The 19,792-nt window shown below is 42.4% G+C and overlaps 1 protein-coding gene across 1 annotated transcript in view; it reads left to right on the top strand.

The window, feature by feature from the left end:
• LOC134532290 (neuroligin-2-like) overlaps positions 1 to 7,494 on the top strand; it is a 116,937-nt gene extending 109,443 nt beyond the window's left edge. Inside the window, exon 9 of the mRNA XM_063368708.1 lies at positions 6,911 to 7,494. Within this exon, the coding sequence (XP_063224778.1) occupies positions 6,911 to 7,494 (584 nt within the window). The remainder of the gene's footprint in view (positions 1 to 6,910) is intronic.
• Positions 7,495 to 19,792: the final 12,298 nt, after the last annotated feature.

Raw genomic sequence — 19,792 nt, 5'->3', positions numbered from 1 at the left:
CCCAATGGGAGTAAAATTTCAGGGCTTAATTTTAATGTACGTTTGCGTGATCGTTCCCTTGAGCGGGCTCCGCGTGGCGGAGTGCGGCTCAGGTTGAACCCCGCCATGCTGCAGGGATAGGCGGGTCGCGGCGGTAGGGACCCGCCTGCGCCTGACGCCACCACGACTTGCTGGCATCTAGTAAGGGAGTGTCTGGGCAGAGGGCAACACAAAGGGGTTTGAACATTTTGTTGTGCACCGCGCCACGGACCATATTCGCAAGAAAACTGTGTTCTTTCAATAACGTATTCTTTTAATTACTTCTTTAAAGCAGTATAGTTAAACAGTGTTTTATTAGTATTATTTTAGCTGTGTATCTAAATATTGGTTTTAATGCTTTAGTTTGACTGGGTAATTATTTATCACGAATTATTATTTTATTAAGTAAATCTCACACCGTATTATAATTATGAGCCCACGAGCGTGTAAATATGTTAAGTCTAACTACGAATATGCTAGTTTTAAAAAAAAAGTGGAATATTTTTTTTTTCACTTTGTGGCTATATGTTTATATTGGAAAAAATTACCGTGAGGTATGTCCGTGCCGTTTAGTTTTCGCGTCGCGGAGCGGTGGACATGCTGTCATTGTTCATTCATTCGACGGTAGAACATTATCTTTTGGGTTCGACAGCACTCATATTGTATCTACACTTGTTGAAGTTCACACTCGGAGATTGATGTAATTATTACAGCAGTAGTTTTTTTTTTCTCTCGAGAGCTACTACGTAGCGCATGTTCCAGTGAAACCAAGTAGACCTACCTTTGGCCCAAGTACCACCATGGCCCCCCACAAGGGTGGGGCTGGGTGCACCCTTTGGGTCTAGGGCCCGGGCCCAGCCCTGTTTATTTTTCTCTCAGTGTGTGTAATAAATATACATACTCGCTGTGGTTATTTTAAAAGTAAAATAGTTTTATAAATAAAGCTTAGTTTGGACTTATAAAATAGTAACCATATTTATACCCTGTATTTCCAGGTTAAATAACATTCTAAAAAGAGTGCAGGTAAGAAATAACCATGCAATTGTAATGTAGCCCGTGACTGTAAAAATGTTGGGGGGGGGGGGGGGCATCTCCGATCCTGGGTCCAGGGCCCGTAATCGAATTTGGAGGCCATGAGTACCACACAGATCCGTACAAAAAAAACACAGGAAGGCACCGTTCGGGTACACACCGTATATTTTTCATGTAAACGTCGGGACAAAATAATATCAAGTGCTTAGTATTAATAAGCAATTTGATTTTAAATCTCTTTAATAGAATGGCCACATGATCCATATGCGTTTGGACTGTCGCTGGCCGCTGTATGCCCGATGGGCCAGCTACGTAATCGCTTTGCGCCCTTTTTTATTTTTCATTCCCTTTTTTGTCGCTGACGTAGCTCTCACATTCACTCGGTACTGGACGTTTTGAATTCTTTTCGACGCGAGGTTTTCTCCGACTTGCATTTTCTATAATCCCCGGAATATTTGCGAGACTTTTGAGACAGAATCTTTAATTAATTTGTAATTATCAAATTAATACTGATTTTCACTTATATTCCGGCAATTTTTTTTTATTATTGTCTCGCTTTGGGTCCCGAATAAGTGTACTAGCTAAACACGTTTCCACGTTACACCAATTTATAACTTCACACAAAGCTAATTCGTAACAATCACGCGCATGCGCTTACACTGGTACGATGTCACAGGCAAAAAACAAACTGTGTGACAAACGCGTACAGACATTTATCTATCTATTGTGGGATCAACCATTGTTTCACGCATTATTAATCTCGCAGTTATTAACGATTCAAATCTGACGGTATTTTGTCACACAGGCAAGTTCGACCGACTATCATCGTAACAAGCGAACAGACCCTTTTTTATTTTGATCCATCCCTCTTCTTAGAATTAAAAATCCCGTAACTGTGGAGGCAAGCGTAACTGTGAAACAGTGATGATAATCGTAATAATAACAACGAAACTGTCAGCTAAGGAAAATATTGAATCTTATAAAGTTTTATATAATATTATAAAGCCAAGTAACCCGAGGCAAACCACTCACTCAATATAAACGTACTTAGCACACCTGCCAAGAGTTAATTGGACCTTGCAACCAAGCCCATCAGCTAACTAGCTAGTAATTAGCTAATTGATCAATGATCTCCAAGCCGTAGAATGCCGTGCTTGGGTTCAACAGGTTTCGGGACCAACCAGTAATTAACATCTTGTAGCGGACTCCAGTAAGATAATCCCAACCCTTATTTGGGGCTTGAGAGAATTTTTTTTATATAGTGCCGATACTCTTCCTCAGAAAAAACTGCGACGTTCGAACAATCTTGCTTGCATACCTACATTACACCAGGCTCACTTGTTCGCCTACAACTCACGCAAGTAACGCACAAATGAAAAGAGGAAAAAAAAAATTATAGAGTAAGTACCCTTGTATAAAATACATAAGACGCAAACATAAGCATTGTCCAACTTTCAACTCCTTGCTTTTTGACTTGCGTTTCCGCCTTCCACGATTCTATTTTTATTAAACGCATAACGTTTTATTTTGTTGAACTTTCGCAGTTTGATGGTAATTAACAATTTTTTAAATCAAATTATTTAAAGTTTCCGACGTATTCGTGATAGTCATGACTTATTAAAAGATGCCCGATGAAGATATTCATTACAAAGCTTCAAGTTGTTGGTGACTCTTTGCGAATTTTAATCTTTTAAAAAAGACCGTTGATTTCTTGCGTCAGTTGCGTCTTGTGTCCTTGCGCTTTACTGTTCTCGCGAAGTTTATGAACCCACCTTAAATACCTTAATTTTCACTGGAATACAAATCACGTGTAATTGGTAAGCTCTGCCGTAATTATTTATACGTTAGTGAAAGTAGGTAATATTTAACTTTTTTATTTTATACAATGTTTATGGACACACGCTAGTGCAGTTTTTGCACCCTTTATCATGGGAAAAACTCAAATATTCAAAATAAAGAAATAAAAATCAAAACATAAACCCACATATTGTTTCTTGATTTGCATCCACGAGTTGTTTCCATGACAAACGGTGCAGAACTTCAGTGCCGTAATATTCACAAAATTGTATTAAATCGAAACACCCCCATTGCCTTAATCATTTGAAGAACACAATATTTATCGCTGCAATGCGACTTTGCGTAAAGTTGACAAGCTGTTTTTTTTACGTGACAACGTCTAATAAATAAATGAACACCGGCTGCACGCACGAAAAAGTGTCCCGTTACGCACATTGTTCCGTTACGCTGTGTCCCGTTACGCTCATTGTTCCGTTACGCTGTCGGCGAGTGCAGTAATAATAGGTTATGTTACAATTGACTAGAATATTATGGTGATTCATATAATTGATTATAGATATTTGATTACACTTTATTTATATGAAAACTTGTTCATAATTATATTTAAACTTTATAGCTAAACGCCAGTTTTTAAAATTAATTACAAGTCATCTACACGTGAACTGTTTCGTCGGCTGTTCATAAAGTGAAGTGAAAAGTTAATGCGGTTTTCATTGCTTATTACAACAACAATTTCGGCAATGAAGGTTAATTATTCTTGCATTTTAAAAGTTTTATTACTAGTATAATTTCAAATATTTATTCTTTTATTATTAAAATAAAAATGATTCAATTTTATTCATAAAAGTATGCAATCATTTCATCAATGTTTTGTTATGACGTTGTCACGTTAAGCTATCGTCCGTAAACCGACTTTACAGACAACCAATATATTTTTTTTTTTCGGCCACGTTAAATATGCACGATTCCAGAGAAAGGAACGTAGGGATCAAGACTCTTTTTTTTTTTTTTAACGGGAAAGATGATCCCAAGTGTGGAACAGCGCGAGGGTGATGAGGGAAGAGGAGGGGAGGGGGAGAGCAAATTCGGAAAGCGTAGGGAACTTGGAGCCCTGTAGTTTCCCTCTGCTCCCACAGCGCCCTTAAGCCGCGGTGCATTTTCGGGAGTCCCCGGCGGCCCCCAACAGCCTCGTAAATCAATAGGTACACCAGCGGACGGCCATAAACTAATTTTAGACGCCGGGCAACCCGGCCGCGGCTTCGAAGAACGGACGTGAGCGATTCAGTGGAGTCGACGGCGCAAATGCTCAAGAGGTCGGGTGCTCTCGGGAAATAAATCCCGCAAAATTGCGGGAACAATCAGCAAGTTATCACTAGGGACACCTGTATTTCGCGAATAAATTTCGTGTCTAGGTACATTGCAAAACACCGTAGTTTTTTTCTTGTAGTTATTGGCTGTGGTCGGCAAGAGGTGTTTTCCCGCACTTGACGGGGCCAATGGAAATGTGGATACCGTACTGCTGCACGCACACGATTCGCCATTACTCTAAGAAAAAGCTACAGTGTTTTGTGACATACCTTGACACGAAATGTATTCGCGAAATACAGGTGTCCCTAGTTATCACTAGAGACATGCAAAATTCGCGGATTCATTCGGTGATAGGCTAGAATTCAAACACACATACCTCTTAGATAATTTTGCTGTTGGCTTACAGTTCATCTGGACGGAATCTCAACCAGTTATAAACCCTCAACCGAAGAAGGATCGAATCACAGACAAACCAGCTGAGACGACTTACAAGTCGGCAGCCAATGAACTTGCGTTATTTGCCCGAGTGTGCAGGGGTATGTGCAGTCTATCCTGAAGGCCATCGAAACCGCGAATTTTGCAGGTCTCTAATTATCACCCATGTGTCCCCAAACACAAAAAAAAAATGTGAGTGAGTCTTTCAGCACTCGCCAGTGATTCGTAAACATGTACACTCGGTTTTACATGTTGCAAATAAACTTGTAAGACGAAACTCAACACGAAATTGAATGAAGAATTTTTTTAAATAATGCTGACTATTATAAATATACAAAAGTATTCATTTTAAAGGAAATTTTTTTAAAATGTTTCTTCCTTTTTAAAACCTAGCTATGATTCTGTTTAACAAGTTGGTAATGATCTAACTGATCCGAACCCAACCCAACGCAGTTTAGGTTAGACTAATTTGTATTTATTTCCTGACATTTTTCTTCAAATCTGTGCATTTTATGCGCTTCGGCTAGTTTCGGAATAAATGTGCTGCTTTTATTTCAGTAAATTTACCTTGAACAGTTACCATGTCCACTTGAGAATCACGCTCTCATTTTCCGTAATTTACTTTTGATCATGCATGCTGACTAACTGCAAACTCTTAAAAATTTAACATAAAATATTTAAACCTATTTGAAGTATTTCGGGTTCTTTCTTGAAAACTGTGTTTGTATCATGAAGTTAGGAATTGTCAGGGGACGGCTTGCTGTGGCGTAATTGTAGTCACTTTTTAACCTCAATATCGTCATAATGTTCCGCCCAAAACATTGCGGAAATGGTGACTATGTTTGACGACGGTAAGTGTGTATTAATTACAATATCCGTCATTAAAAACAGTTACTTTCGTAATAAATATATATATAATTTAAAATTGTTTTTGGACCTCTAGACCTCAAACACTACACTTCAACCAATGATTTGGGCGTCTAACCAATATGACGTAACAATTAACTGAAGAGAAAAAAATGGCCACCCCCTGTTTTTTATCGTTTTTAATGTCACGCGTTTGGCAAAACTGATCATTGCTTCTCTAGTGTTCGTGTGCGGAAAAATTACAAGTCATTGTTATGCATCAAACACCTACGAAACTCCTAAATAAAGGGAAACATAAACGAAGTTTTGAAAACGTGACGGAGTAACGAATCTATTTAAATATATACGAAACTTCCATTAAACCTAATGTTAATTCTGGTCTATGCTACTACTAGCGCCGTTTGCTCTAATATCACCACAAGCCTCAATAAGAGGACCGATAATTATAGCAAGTGGCCAGAGCTATCTTTATGGCCATATGTTAAAGGCTTAGTAGCATAGCAGTAGAGCAAGCGCTTGTGAACCTAAAGGAGAGTGGTTAGAATCTCATATAAATGGAAATTTGTTTTTAACTTTTAACAAAATTGTAATAAAATACAATAATAATGTTCAATCAACTCAATAATAATGTTCAATCAAGGTTAAGGTTTGTTTATAGGAAGTAAATACAGACTGATTTCAGTCGTTTAAGCAAAAACAAATATACAAACATATACTTAGTGTTTTAAAGTTTCAAGTTAGTATTTTAGTAATGTCGTAAAAACTTGTGCGAAAACTTTATAGTATTAACTTTTTAGTAAATTTTAAAAACGATGGGCATTTTTATAGTAATATTCTTTGCCGAAAAGCAGGTACAAAGCCGGAGATTTATTGGTGTCGTTTTTAGTAGTTTAAAATTTCCTGTTGTTGAGTGCTGCAAATTGCTATCTGTGTTTCATGGTGGCAAGCAGCGAAAGTATGTGTGTGTTTCGAATCCAGAAATTGTGTTAGGTGAAAAACAGTTTATTTATCACGCTTGTCACTATTTTAAAGAATTCTACTCTTTATTTCGTGTCCGAGTCTCGTATTATAAGTTTCTTTGCAACCTGAACAATATGAGATCACGTGAGTCTGCTCGTTGCCGAGGTTAGATGTTACACATCACTGACGAGTGCTGAAAGACTCGCTAACAGGGTAGTTTTTTTTTTTTTTTTTTTTTTTTTTTTTTTTTTTCTTTCTTCGAGAATCCTTGATTCTTATTAGTCTTCGGGCGTGATAGGTGTTTGTAGGCGTGGTGAATTTTAGCCGACAAATATCTGTACTGCACAGCATCGCCCAAGCTCTTTAATTCTATATTAACACTACGAATTCACGAAAGTGCAGGAAAGGAGAGTTATGTGACCTGTCAGACCACGCCTCTGTGTGCCTATTGTGTGAAAGTGTTTGGGGCAAGTGCAGGTGGTGTGTGTTGCAGACCTGAAGCCGCGCAGCAGGTCGCACTACCGCGCCCACCGCCTCTCCTTCTGGCTGAACCTCGTGCCGCAGCTGCACCGGCCCGGAGACGACGTCCCTCTGGCGCACCACGTCCTGGACCAGCCCGGAGGAGCTCGCCCCGCGGGTGGCGAGGGGGGCGGCAGGTCGCCCTCCTCCCCCGCCAGCTCCCCCGCCCCCTGGACCAGCTCCGCCGCCCCTCCCGCGCCGCCGCCGGCCGCCCCCGCCGCCCCCGTGGGAGACCTCGCGCGCTACTCCACCGCGCTGGCGCTCACCGTCGCCGTGGGCTGCGCGCTGCTGGCGCTCAACGCGCTCGTGTTCGCCGGAGCGTGCTACCGCTCGCGGCCCCGCCTCCGCAGCCCGGGCGACGGCGGTGCAGCCGCCCCCGCCGCCGCCGCCGCCGCCGCCGCCCCGCGCGAAGCCCCCGCCGAGAACGGCCGCCTGCCCAACAGCATCAGCGCCGACCTCTTCAGGTCCGAGGAGAAGCTGCAGGACGCGGAGTACGCCGGCCACCACCGCCTGCTCGAGTTCGCGGCGGTGTCCTTCAAGCCGCCGGCCGACCAGTAGCTCGTCCGCGCGGCTCTTGGAACAATCCGTCAGTCCCCGCCGCGCACCCTCACACACGGTCAGTCCAGTTCCCAGGTTGCCCCGGCACGCACTTTCAGTCCGGGTGCTCAATTCGGAACGAACAGTCTGGACCTAACTGAAGCATTCCCCGCACTCGGTCAGTCCAGTTCCCTGTTCCAAAACTGACAGTTTGGGCCCGGCACACACTATCAGTCCAGCTGCTCAATTCGGAACGGACAGTCTGGATCTAACTGAAGCATTCCCCACACACGGTCAGTCCAGTTCCCTGTTCCCAACTGACTGTTTGGCCCGACACACACTATCAGTCCAGCTGCTCAATTCGGAACGAACAGTCTGGACCTAACTGAACGAAGCATTCCCCACACTCGGTCAGTCCAGTTCCCTGTTCCAAAACTGACAGTTTGGCCTGGCACACACTATCAGTCCGGATGCTCAATTCCGAACGAACAGTCTGGACCTAACTGAAGCATTCCCCACACACGGTGAATCCAGTTCCCTGTTCCGAACTGACAGTTTGGCCCGACACACACTATCAGTCCAGCTGCTCATTTCGGAACGAACAGTCTGGACCTAACTGAAGCATCAGTCTCGTGGTTGCTGTTGGATGTATCTATTCATCGTAGAATATGAAAGAAACTTTGCATGTTGCAATTGCAGTTGCACTTTTAGTTCGAAAAATAAAAAAATAGCAAAGCAACCAAAGAGTGTAAACAAAGATTTCTGTCACGACACTCGATGGTGAACAGAAAAAATTGATTTTTTTTTTTGACGTGACCACTAATGAATCGATGAACGCCGGGTACACGCACGAAAAAGGATGACTCATAGTCCCGTTATGCTCATTGACCCGTTACGCTCATTGTCCCGTTACGCTCATTGTTCCGTTACGCTCATTGTTCCGTTACGCTCATTGTACGCTTGCGCCGCATCTATCTCTCTTCCACTCGATTGGAACAACCATCGATTTGACTTTTTCGAGGCACATTAAACTTGAAACACTCCCATTCGTTTCCTACTTTTCCTATCATAGTCCTATCCTTAACAGAATAACACAAATTGGAAGAAGTTAAATAGCAAAAATGTATAAAAGTTATAGTTAAAATAATTTCTTCGTTAAAGTAATAAACATATTTGAATGAATGAGTGCAAATAAAAGTAAATTTATCAATTAAATTGTTAGATTTCATTTCACTCCTTCTTTGTATCCATACAAAATAGTGATAATTCAATAAAAATGATTCAATTTTATTTATAAAAGTATGCAATAATTTCATCAATGTTTTGTTATGACGTTGTCACGTTAAACTATCGTCCGTAAACCGACTTTACAGACAACCAATTTTTTTTTTTTTTGGACTGGCGGTTGGACAGGCGAGACGCTGTTCCCACACACGGTAGTTCCGATTATGCAGTCCCGACAGTTCGGACTGGCCGTGTGTGGGGGCCTAAACGGAACGATACAGCCCGCAGTCACGGACGCAAAGGAAAAAAAAAAAAGGGAGGTTGTCTGTAAAGTCGGTTAACGGACGATAATTTTACGTGATAACGTCATAAGAAAACAGTGATGAAAAATTGCATACTTTTTCATTTTCAAATATTATTTACAGTTCTTGCAAATTTTAATTTAAATAATTTGTTTAAGTATACTCACGAACATTTAGTTAAAAAGCCCGCCTCAACCTGTTTGATATTATAGAAGATTTTCTCGCACGGTGGTTGGCCGGTTCTTGCACGCTCGGCTCAGGCGGAACGTGACAATTTTTCTTGCGTGCAGCCGGCGTTCATCGATTTATAAGACGTTATCACGTCAAAAAAAATTCTGTGTCCGCGATGTAGTATTGTGATTGGCTCAAGCTTAAACGTGTGTTCGAAATTAAACTCTCTGCAAAAGTTTATGCTATTAAGTTTGATGCTGATAACAGGACCAACGTTTAAGACATATTTCTGCAAAACTGGCCAATTGTTTCAATTTTTCTGTACTTTAACGATACAATAATAAAAAGTATCTGAAACATTTGTGTGCTATCTTGATAATCTGGCCATTTAAGCCTTGATTAAAACTTCACACAAGTTTCTTTGAAGTATGTTTCAAATTATTACAACAATAAACCTGTGACACTGTAAAATATTTTTTGCAGAATATAGTAGATTCCCGCGACAGTACAACTCGAAACACCTGCCCTATTTTGTGACATAATTCCTGCATAATTACATGCTATGGGAAATTATACGCAGAATCTTACCTTAGTATAGTCCATTCACAGTAAACTAAGAATTTGGCTTTATTGTAGAAAAAAACTCGTGCAGCATAAAAATTTTAGACATGTTGCAGAAACGTTATACTTTTACTTAAATTAATGTTGAGTACATTTCGTAATAAACTAGATCAGAAACATTATGTGCTATGGAAAGTTAATTCCTTGGAAATAATTTAATTAAGTCATTTAGCGTGTGTTTACTAAAGAGCATTTATTTTTGAACTGTATCCTGTCACCACTATTAAATAACACACAAATTATTTCTTGGATGGGTTACATTTACTATCATAACCATAAGTTTTATGACTACTAGTTATCAGGATGACTAAAATAAGTGTTCACTCCTGGAATACATACTGTGAGTGGACCATACATGAGGAAGCTGTTGGTCATTAAAGAGCTACATGAATTTAGGGTCGTACACAAGGGGGGGAGATATAGTCCTATATTGCTCCCCTCCCCCCAACCGGACAAATCCTATAAAAAAAAAATTTAAAATAAAATATCATTTCCAACAACGAAAGAAAAGAATTTGAAATAAAACAGCTGGAAAACAGGTTCTCTATCTCTCTCCCCACCCCCTAAGTAATGAAATACAGCCTACTTCCCTGCATGAAACTAATACAATGACATTCCAAAATGGCGATAGCTGATTGTTATATCCTCTCTACACAACTTCCAGTGTGTTTTTGTTATTTCCCCCGCTCCATAACATCCTGTCCCACAACTCCCGTACCCGATCACAACACACAAAAGCCGCCATCTTCAATCATCTTCAACTACAGGCCTACCACCCTCTATACACCAAACCTCCTATACGACACATGGCCCTTCGAAATCCCGTAGCTTTGTGAAACTTTGTTTAGATGTTCATCTTAGGTACTAAATACAAAGGATAAACTCCTAATTTTCTATAATCCATATCTCGAATTCTAATTACAAGTAATTCCTCAAATCTACTCTTCAGATCCTAATACAGATTTCAAGGGTCCAAAATAAAATAAGGTGGAAAAAAAAAAATGAAATTAACTGTAGTATTAAAACATTAAAATGTTCTTTCTTTTCACGAACAAATATCCCTGAATCAAAATAAAGTCACGTAACGAACATAGTGTTCGCTTCATAATGCCATACTCCAAAAGCCTTCAAAGTTTATCAAAGAAAATAATTTAATCTACCTATCTGAATGATATGAAACATTTTAAATTACAGACTGTGCGTAAAATGCTTCATCAAGAGAAAAAATATAGGTACTACAAATAAAAAATGAACTTGACATTGTTAATTAAGGGTTTGTTGAGAATGTACAAAATTTCCCAATTTCACGTAAAAAATGTGGAACTGTACAGGCAAAATATTTTCAAAGTTATCAGAGACTAATAAATATTTTATCTGTAAATAAGTAAGTATACTCACTCCGAAAAGTAACACTTTTTCTGTCCAGTGTACAACAAGCACTCAAAGCTGTCTTGAAAACAGGATTTGTATTGTAATTTCTGTGATAGAATGTTTTAATAAAAATATTGTATGAAACTGCATCATGAGATTTTGTTTCGGTGCTAACTTTCCAACCTCCAGCTTATATTCCTGTAATTTAATTTTGAAAAAAATAAATCTATTGTATAGGATTTCACAAGTGGTTATATAAATGAAAGTTAAAATTCTTTTTGGGTTCAGTATGGGTAAGTAACTGCTAACTTCACACTCCTTTAAACTCACGAGCTGCTGTAATTTCTTTATTTGCTGCCATTGCAAGAAGACCTCTTGCTCTTCGCAGTGCTGTATAAAATCTTAAATGTCTTACTCACGTCTAAATGGCGATCTAGAATGTGTAAAGGTAGCATTGTAAATAATATTGTTTTGATATACAACAATTTTTTTTTTTTTTGGAAATTTGATTGCCAAAATATTTGTACAGTTGTGCTAAAATGAATTATTGTTCATTTTCGTATAATTTCAGTAGGACTTTAAAAAATGTATGCCTAACTCCGTGTTTATCATGGACTGGTGTACAACAATTGGGTGATTATTCGCATCTTCAGATAATCCCTGGTAGCCTTGGTAAACCTCGATAATCCAGGAGCAGGGGCTAGGACAGGTATGAAGACCTTTTTTGGGGTTATAAAAAATTATGGTTGTGACATATACCATGAAAACCATACATTAAAGGCTCTGGTGCAACCTGTACGATAATTTTCAATTTAATTTTTATTTTTATTTATAGTTCACACATATTTAGTAAGGTCCCTATGCATCATCTCGGTCAGTTAATGTCTGTTTTATAAGGTTAAAAAAAATTATACAATATCATGATAACTGCACAATTTGAGGTACCTACTTAAATAGTAGCAGTACCACAATTAATTTTTTTCCCATGTTAAAATAGATTTTTCTGTGGCTCTTAATGTCTGTAATGTCACGTAATCTTTTTTTGTGCTAATAAGATATCTCAGCATCGTTTCGGCTCTTCTTCCTGTGTTACATCCGGGTTTTTGTGGAGAGAATGGTAGTGCAGGGGGCACAATGCCATGTCTTACACCCCTGCTGCCCATTTCTCACCTGATGTAATGGCTGTCCTTGGCAATTCTTGTGCCAATGTTAGTTGTCCAGTGGACACTGCTGGCACTGCGGCAGCCGTCCTCCCTCTTGTTGGTTTTGTATGCATCACCATTCCAGGACAACTTGCTGCTGCTGCACTACTCGTGGTCCTTCAAAAGCACGGCTCCTCATCTGCAACAGTTTTTCAGGCTGTGACTCCAGGACAGGTGCTGCTGGTACTTGGGCATGCTACCGCATCTCTCTCCTACCTACCGTTGTCAGTGTCCACCTCTTCAGGGGGTGCTGAATGTTCTGTTCTATCACGACCACCTGTCACACTTACTCCGCCATTTTAACCATGCAGCAGAATCTCAAGAAGGGCTGAAATTCATCGTGCTTCAGCACCATCACATCCACTAGTGCGCACTCTGCACTGTGATGCATTGGTATAGTTGCAGCTTGCCACCACAAACTTTTCTTACCACCTCATTATCCCTCTGTGCCTCGCCATATAACCTGACTTATCTCAGGATGGCTTAGCCATCTGTGAAGCATTCTGGTAGTGCTTTTGCGAACTCGCGGTACTGCATGTCTTAGCTTTTCCCATGGTGTCCTCCGCTCTGCTCCTGCCCTCCTGTGCAGCTAGGTACTTGCTCCTGCACTGTGCCCATTCCTCTGCCAACACATCATACTGCATCAGAAATGCTTCACTCTGCTGCAGAAACTCTCGCGGATTCTCCTTTGTGAGTCTGTGGAACTCGAATATTATCAGAAACCCGCATCTCATGCGCTACCTGTATGTGAGTTGTTTAAGGAGCGCATCCCAGCTCATGAGGTTTATTTATGTTTTCTTCCGGTCTGGCAGCTAGGTCCTAATGTGTTGCCTACATAGTCGTACACACATCACATGCACACGTGTTCCATTTTTTCTCCCTGGGATCCATGACACTCGTCATGATCGGGAAGTCAGTTTAGTTTTGTCCAGTTATAGTTTGTTTCGTAGGCCACTTGACCTCATTCTTAGTCACTCCAAGTATCCATAATTATCAACACTCTGTCTCTTCTTGCTCACCACAACACCAATGTGGTTAACAAACACATGTGTCCTGTTATTGTAGTTCACCTGTGAATAAGTCCATCCCTCGTGGCAAGTGACATATCATGCACGTGCTAGCTCTGGTGAACGGGACTTCGTTTACAAACACATGGCCGTTGCGGCCTCTTCATTTGCATTCTCACTCATCCGCCCATATGTTGCCGACGCCACTCGATGATCACCGAAAGTGCAAGCCGGGAGAAGGAAGGGGCCTCCGTGCGCCTCACAGAGTGACATGTATGAGGAAAGGTGAGTAGGAGTTATAAGAGAAGGTGGTTTTTGGTGAAGCCACGGAGAAGGGAAAGTGATGAGGTGTGAAATATGATCTGGAAACATGATTGGAAATTGTAGGCGTTTTCAGGAATCCATCCACTATCTGGAACTAATAGTGACGTCGTACCACCGGAGGCCATTCGAGCCCGGTCTCAGCCCGCCAGTATTGGCTTCCGCTGGTGGAACGCACCCCTAGCAACCCAACCCAACCCAGATCAAGCGCGGAACTGTGATGCAAGTACTCCCAGTGTTACAATTTTGCCACAGAACTCCACCTAGCGCAAACAACCATCAAATAATCATTGAACGCACTCGTAAAAAAATCCCATTTAATAAACACGTAATTCGAAAAGTGCGTCGTAGCACACAAGTGGAAACCCCCTCAGTGCACAGTAATTAACGAACGTCCTTAAGTTTCATCACGGCCCAAGGGCTTAAATTAAGTGTAAGGTAAAGTGCTGAAACAACATCAAGAACAAACCACAAACAGAACCAGTGGTTTTTAAAATTTAATTTCGAGTATTTCCTTTGACTTATTTTTTCAAATAATAAAGTTTCAGTGTTAGCAATTAAAACTATAGTCAATGTTTATAAATGAAATTATCACCTGAATAGTTAATCACACAAGGGTGACGCCGTCCCCGTTGCCTAATCTGAATTTACGTAAATTTAAGCTGGTAAGTTAATTATGAATCTCAAGGGGGGGTTCCTGGCCTCGTGGCGGTAGGCAGGGATGCGGCGACAAAGGACTCCCCGGGCTGTTATGGCCTCCCAGGACGCCTTATTAATGAAACACACGAGTTCCTTTGGTGATTTATTGCGGAGTACACTCTACAGGTCACACGTTCACGTGACTGGCCGCTTCACCGTCGACCTAAGCTCCGCGCACCTGGACCTGCTAGGGTCACTGCGAGAGTATACGGACGTGGCGTGACGAGTGAAGACGAACGGTCCCACGACTTAATTAAGGGAACACATGACACTAAATTATTGTGGTTAGTCCGCACAAGAGAATGATTGGCTTATTAAAACACGTTACACTAAGTTTCTGCGATTAGTCCCGCACAGGAGAATAAGCCACTTATTAAAACACGTTACACTGAATTACTGCGATTGGTCCGCACAGGAGAATAAGTTACTTACTAAAAAACGTTACACTGAATTACTGCGATTAGTCCCGCACAGGAGAATATGCATGAGCGGATAGTCCGCGGGGTGGCGATGGCCACGTTAAGCTGGGTACGGACACGGTGGAATCTGGAGCGATATCACACACGTGGCCGTGGCACGTCCCAGGTGAATACTCGTCCGAAAGTTTTGGTCGCGTTCGGCGCAGTGCCGCCCTGCGTGGGCAAAGAACTATGTCCCGTGGTGGGACGTGAAAGCGTGAGGCGCAGGTGCCACGACGGGTCACCTAATTGCATACGTAAAATATAAAAATCCCTGATGGGATACACATGTTATTAAAAGACCGCGCGTGACTGCTAACGGCCGATTTGGGCCGACCGGGGAGCTGATATAAAACGTTTGGACTATATTTACCTATTGCAGTTATATGGCGTTGGTGCAAAAATTGAAGGCTCCCCGTGCGTGGGCTGCCGGCCCGGGCGAGTGCTGGATGGCGACTGACTAACCTCCCTGGCCGCCGGGGCCAGGGAGGGGGAAAATTCCGCGGGAAAACTGCGGAGCGCGGGAAGGTGACTTCGGCCAGTTTTGTGAATTATACCCTTTTAACATATGATCATTTAATTAACATTAATTATTGAATGGTTTAGATTTCTTAGTTTTTGTTTATATTATGAAATGCTTGAGAAACAATACCCTTGCGCAGTGCCACACCCGGCCGGGCGCTTTGCACACGTAGGAGGCCGTGACTGACGTCACGCCGTTCGGGGCACTGCACTACATTGCGCGCGCGGGCGCGTTCGGGGCGCGGCACTTATCAGGTGTTGAGGACACATAACGGCCTGTGCTCTCAGAGGGAGCACTGACGGCGGCGTCAAGGGTCATGTACATTTAGTAAGTTATCAAATATTAAACCGAATAACGGAAATCTCTTTCTTGACTCATGGCTTGGCGCGCGGCAAAACTGTCCCCCCCCCCCCTCGCCAACCCCCTCCGGCAGTTCTGATAAGCTCGCGGCCCAGGGCGAAAGTGTTCGTTCCATGAGGAGCCTTGAGCCTTCAACTTGCAATTCTCTGATTCTTCACATTGGTAGGTAATTATAGTCATGTCTCAAACCTTCTTTATCGTCAACTCCCCACGTGACCCCAGGTCGGTTTTTACGGTGCAGGGATTAACCCGGCTATCATAAATTTCTGCTCTAAGGCCACGGGCCACAGGGCCGCCTTAAGGACAGTCATTATCCGGACCGGGCCGGCTCCAGGAGACAGAGCTTTAGTTAATGCAGCTGAGAAAATGTCTGCCGGCCTCAACCACCTCCCCTCGGTATTAATTTAATGTGAATAATTCGCACACGCGAATTAGGCTTAGCACCTGTTATCTTTAATATACAGACGTGGCCGACTCCAAGTGACCACTAAACCTCCCCTACGACGAACTGCCCTAGGGAGAGATATTCGTAACACAATCAATAGTATAGTGTCGTCTAATTCTCGTGTATCCATTTCTGTCCAAAGAACTAACCAAGTCTATAGTGCTGTGTACCATCCATGTTCGTCAATAAATACATGTAACCCACATTCACGATTGCAAAGGAGTGTTTCTGTTATGTAGTTAGGCACCAGCCATATATGCTGAATAGGGAGTGCCATCATGTTTCATTATCAGCTAGATTACACTATCAAATACAAGCCACCGAGTCTAGGAAAGCACGCTGGGGCCGATCGACCCACACAAATGGTTAGACGCACGAGCTAGCCTGGCGCCCTCCCGGAAAATCAAACCATAATCCACAAACAGCCCCTTAGACTTGCCGCGGGAATCGAGTATGAGACACCGGCTGACGGCAAGAGGTGTTTGAAGTTTGGGCAAGGAATAGTGGTGTATCATAGGCACGTAATGAGCAAAAATGCTGCCTAGAGGTGTCCTCCCTATTGTGCCGACCATTACACTAGAACTGTCTACCAACATATGTACCTTTTCGCACTGCAAAGCTCTCCTTTGGACTTGATGTTCAAGTTCGCCACATGTTTGGGCTGTCAAAGAGCGTGGTCGGTCTCCTATGATGTTGTTCAATGCCAGCTCTCTTAGTAACAACACCTCCCACAGAGAGTTTAGACATGTACTGACGCCGCCGTCAGTGCTCCCTCTGAGAGCACAGGCCGTTATGTGTCCTCAACACCTGATAAGTGCCGCGCCTCGAACGCGCCCGCGCGCGCAACATAGTGCAGTGCCCCGAACGGCGTGACGTCAGTCACGGCCCCCTACGTGTGCAAAGCGCCCGGCCGGGTGTGGCACTGCGCAAGGGTATTAATTATTCATGCATTTGATAAGATAAACAGAAACTCATAAGTCTAAAACCATTAATAATTAATGTTAATTTAATAATCATTTTATAAAGGGTTATCATTCACAAAACTGGCCGAAGTCATCTTCCCGCGCTCCGCAGTTTTCCCGCGGAATTTCCCCCCTCCCTGGCCCCGGCGGCCAGGGAGGTTAGTCAGTCGCCATCCAGCACTCGCCAGGGCCGGCAGCCCACGCACGGGGAGCTCTCAACTTTCGCGCCAACATCACCAGTCACTGCAATAGGTAATTATAGTCAAACCGTTTAACTCAGCTCCCCGGTCGGCCCGAATCGGCCGTTCGCGATTTCGCACGGTCCTTTAATATAATGTGTAGCCCGCCATCGGGCTTTTTCGTGTGATACGTAATCAATTAGGTGACCCCTCGTGGCACCTGCGCCTCACGCCAGTGAAATCCCCTCTCGGGGAATAGTTCTTCGCCCACGCGGGCGGCACTGCGCCAAACGCGTACCTAAGTGTAAGGACGAGTCATTAACTGGGACGTGCCACGGTCGTGCATGTGATATCCTGCCGGATTCCACCGCGCCCATACCCAGCGTAACGTGGCCCCAGCCACCACGCGGAGTAGCCGCCTTTGTATACCCATCTGTGCGGGACTAACCACAGTGATTATAGTGTAGTGTGTTATCTTAAGTAATTTTGCGGGACCTATCGCCCACGCATTTCACGTTGCGTCCGCGGACTTTCACATAGGCCGGAACAGGTTCATCGTGCGCCTGAACACCCCACTCGCAAGTCGCCGGGAACAACCCCCTTCAACGTACTTGCCACCGGGTTACCGTGTGGCCGTAACAAGTCCGCCAATAGAGGGTGGCGTGCGCGGAACTTAGGTCGACGATGAAGCGGCCAGTTACGTGAGCGTGTAACGTGTAAATTGTGCGACGGAATAAAACAGCTAACAGTACGTGTGTGTTTTATTAATAAGGCGTCCTGGGAGGCAATAACAGCCCGGGGGGCCCTTTGTCGACGCGTCCCTGCCTGCAGCCACGAGGCCAGGAACCCCGCCCTTGAGACCCAAAATTAATTAAACAGTTTAGATTCACGTAAAATTCAGATCAGGCAATGGGGACGGCGTCAGTACTATTTACCTGTGTGGCTTACCAAGGGATGTCATCCACACTGATGAAATGATGCTATACAGCCTAGCCTAAAAGATCACTGACCCGTGTGTTTCAGGTACACAGTTATACTAAACACTCTGTGGACACTTACTGAGATGGGATAACTATCGGGATTAAATAGTACTCTCGTGTCAGGAAGTAATAATGTCTGGCTTTAATGCAGCGCCCACATGTACTTAGAAGTACAACTGAACAATACTTCACCTCTCCTCGAGAAAAATGTTAATTTGTATATTTACAATAACACTTGCTCCTAGTCTGAAATGTTGAGGCTAGCATGCATCAGTGCTGGTCATGGCCCCCACAAGAGTGGGGCTGGGTGGACTCTGGGTCCAGGACCCTGGGCCTGGAGGTGGCCTAGGCCCAACTCTGTTTCTTTTTAAATGGTTAAATATTATAATTTTTCACAAACTAAAAAAATTTTTTTTATTTAATGACAATTTAAAATATTTTACACACCTACAGCTAATTTTATTTTTCTGTAACTATTTTCATTTTTATCTTTGTGTGTGAAATAAATATAAATATTTGCTGTGGTTATTTTAAAGTAAAAAAAAATTATAAAAAAAGCTTAGTTTGGACTTATAAAATAGTAATTATAATTAAACCCTGTATTTTCGGGTTAAATAACATTCTAAAAAGAGTGTAGGTACGAAATAACCATGCAATTATAATGTAGCATGTAAATGTAAAATTAGGGGGGGGGGGGGTGTTTGTCTCCGATCCTGGGTCTAAGGCCCTTAATCGAATGTGGGGGCCATGGTGTTGGTGAATTACTTAAGCCAAAAATACCTGAGTAGGCTGGTCCTGGAAGCATGGTGCTTGTCCCTTGCCCTACAGTGAAGCGAGGCGAAGAACTAAGAGGGAGCATTAGGCCCCTCGCTCAAAAAGCACCCAAGATATGCATGGAACTCCAGAAATATGAAAAGAGGTTAAAACAAAACGTAAAGAACTATGATCTGTTCTGATTAATTAAGACAGTCAATTATGGGAACTCCGTGAGACTATGACTGACACTGCTGGTGGGTTGCACACGTATAGAGCAAGGGTTACAAGTATGCTGCTTTTGCTCCACGAGAGCTTGGTTGGTCAGACATCAAGGGTGCGCTTATTTAACGGTGTATGATACTTGGACTGGACTTTGATTACTGTCAAGGGCAGTGCCACATCAAGCAAACCTAATCAACCATCCACTCTTTTAAAAATATTTTTTTATTGTAGATAGGTACCCGAACTTAACTGACAGTCCACCAAATTTTAAATTATTTTTAATGTATTTAACTTATTCTAACCGACAATTCTCACTATAAGACAAATTTGTAATAACTTAACCTAACCACTATTAAAACTAACATTTTTGAATTTTTATTTTTTAATTTCAGAAAAGTTGTTTTCCGTTGGGATTAAACATAATACTTCAAACTAAATAACTTACATCGTTTAAAATCCAAATCCTCGATGTTTTAATTTTATTTAACCAAAGAGAGAGAAAAAGCCAAAGGTCCT

Source organism: Bacillus rossius, chromosome 5 (genome assembly GCF_032445375.1).
Source record: "Bacillus rossius redtenbacheri isolate Brsri chromosome 5, Brsri_v3, whole genome shotgun sequence".
NCBI lineage: Eukaryota > Metazoa > Arthropoda > Insecta > Phasmatodea > Bacillidae > Bacillus > Bacillus rossius.
This window is presented reverse-complemented; position numbering and strand designations above follow the sequence as displayed.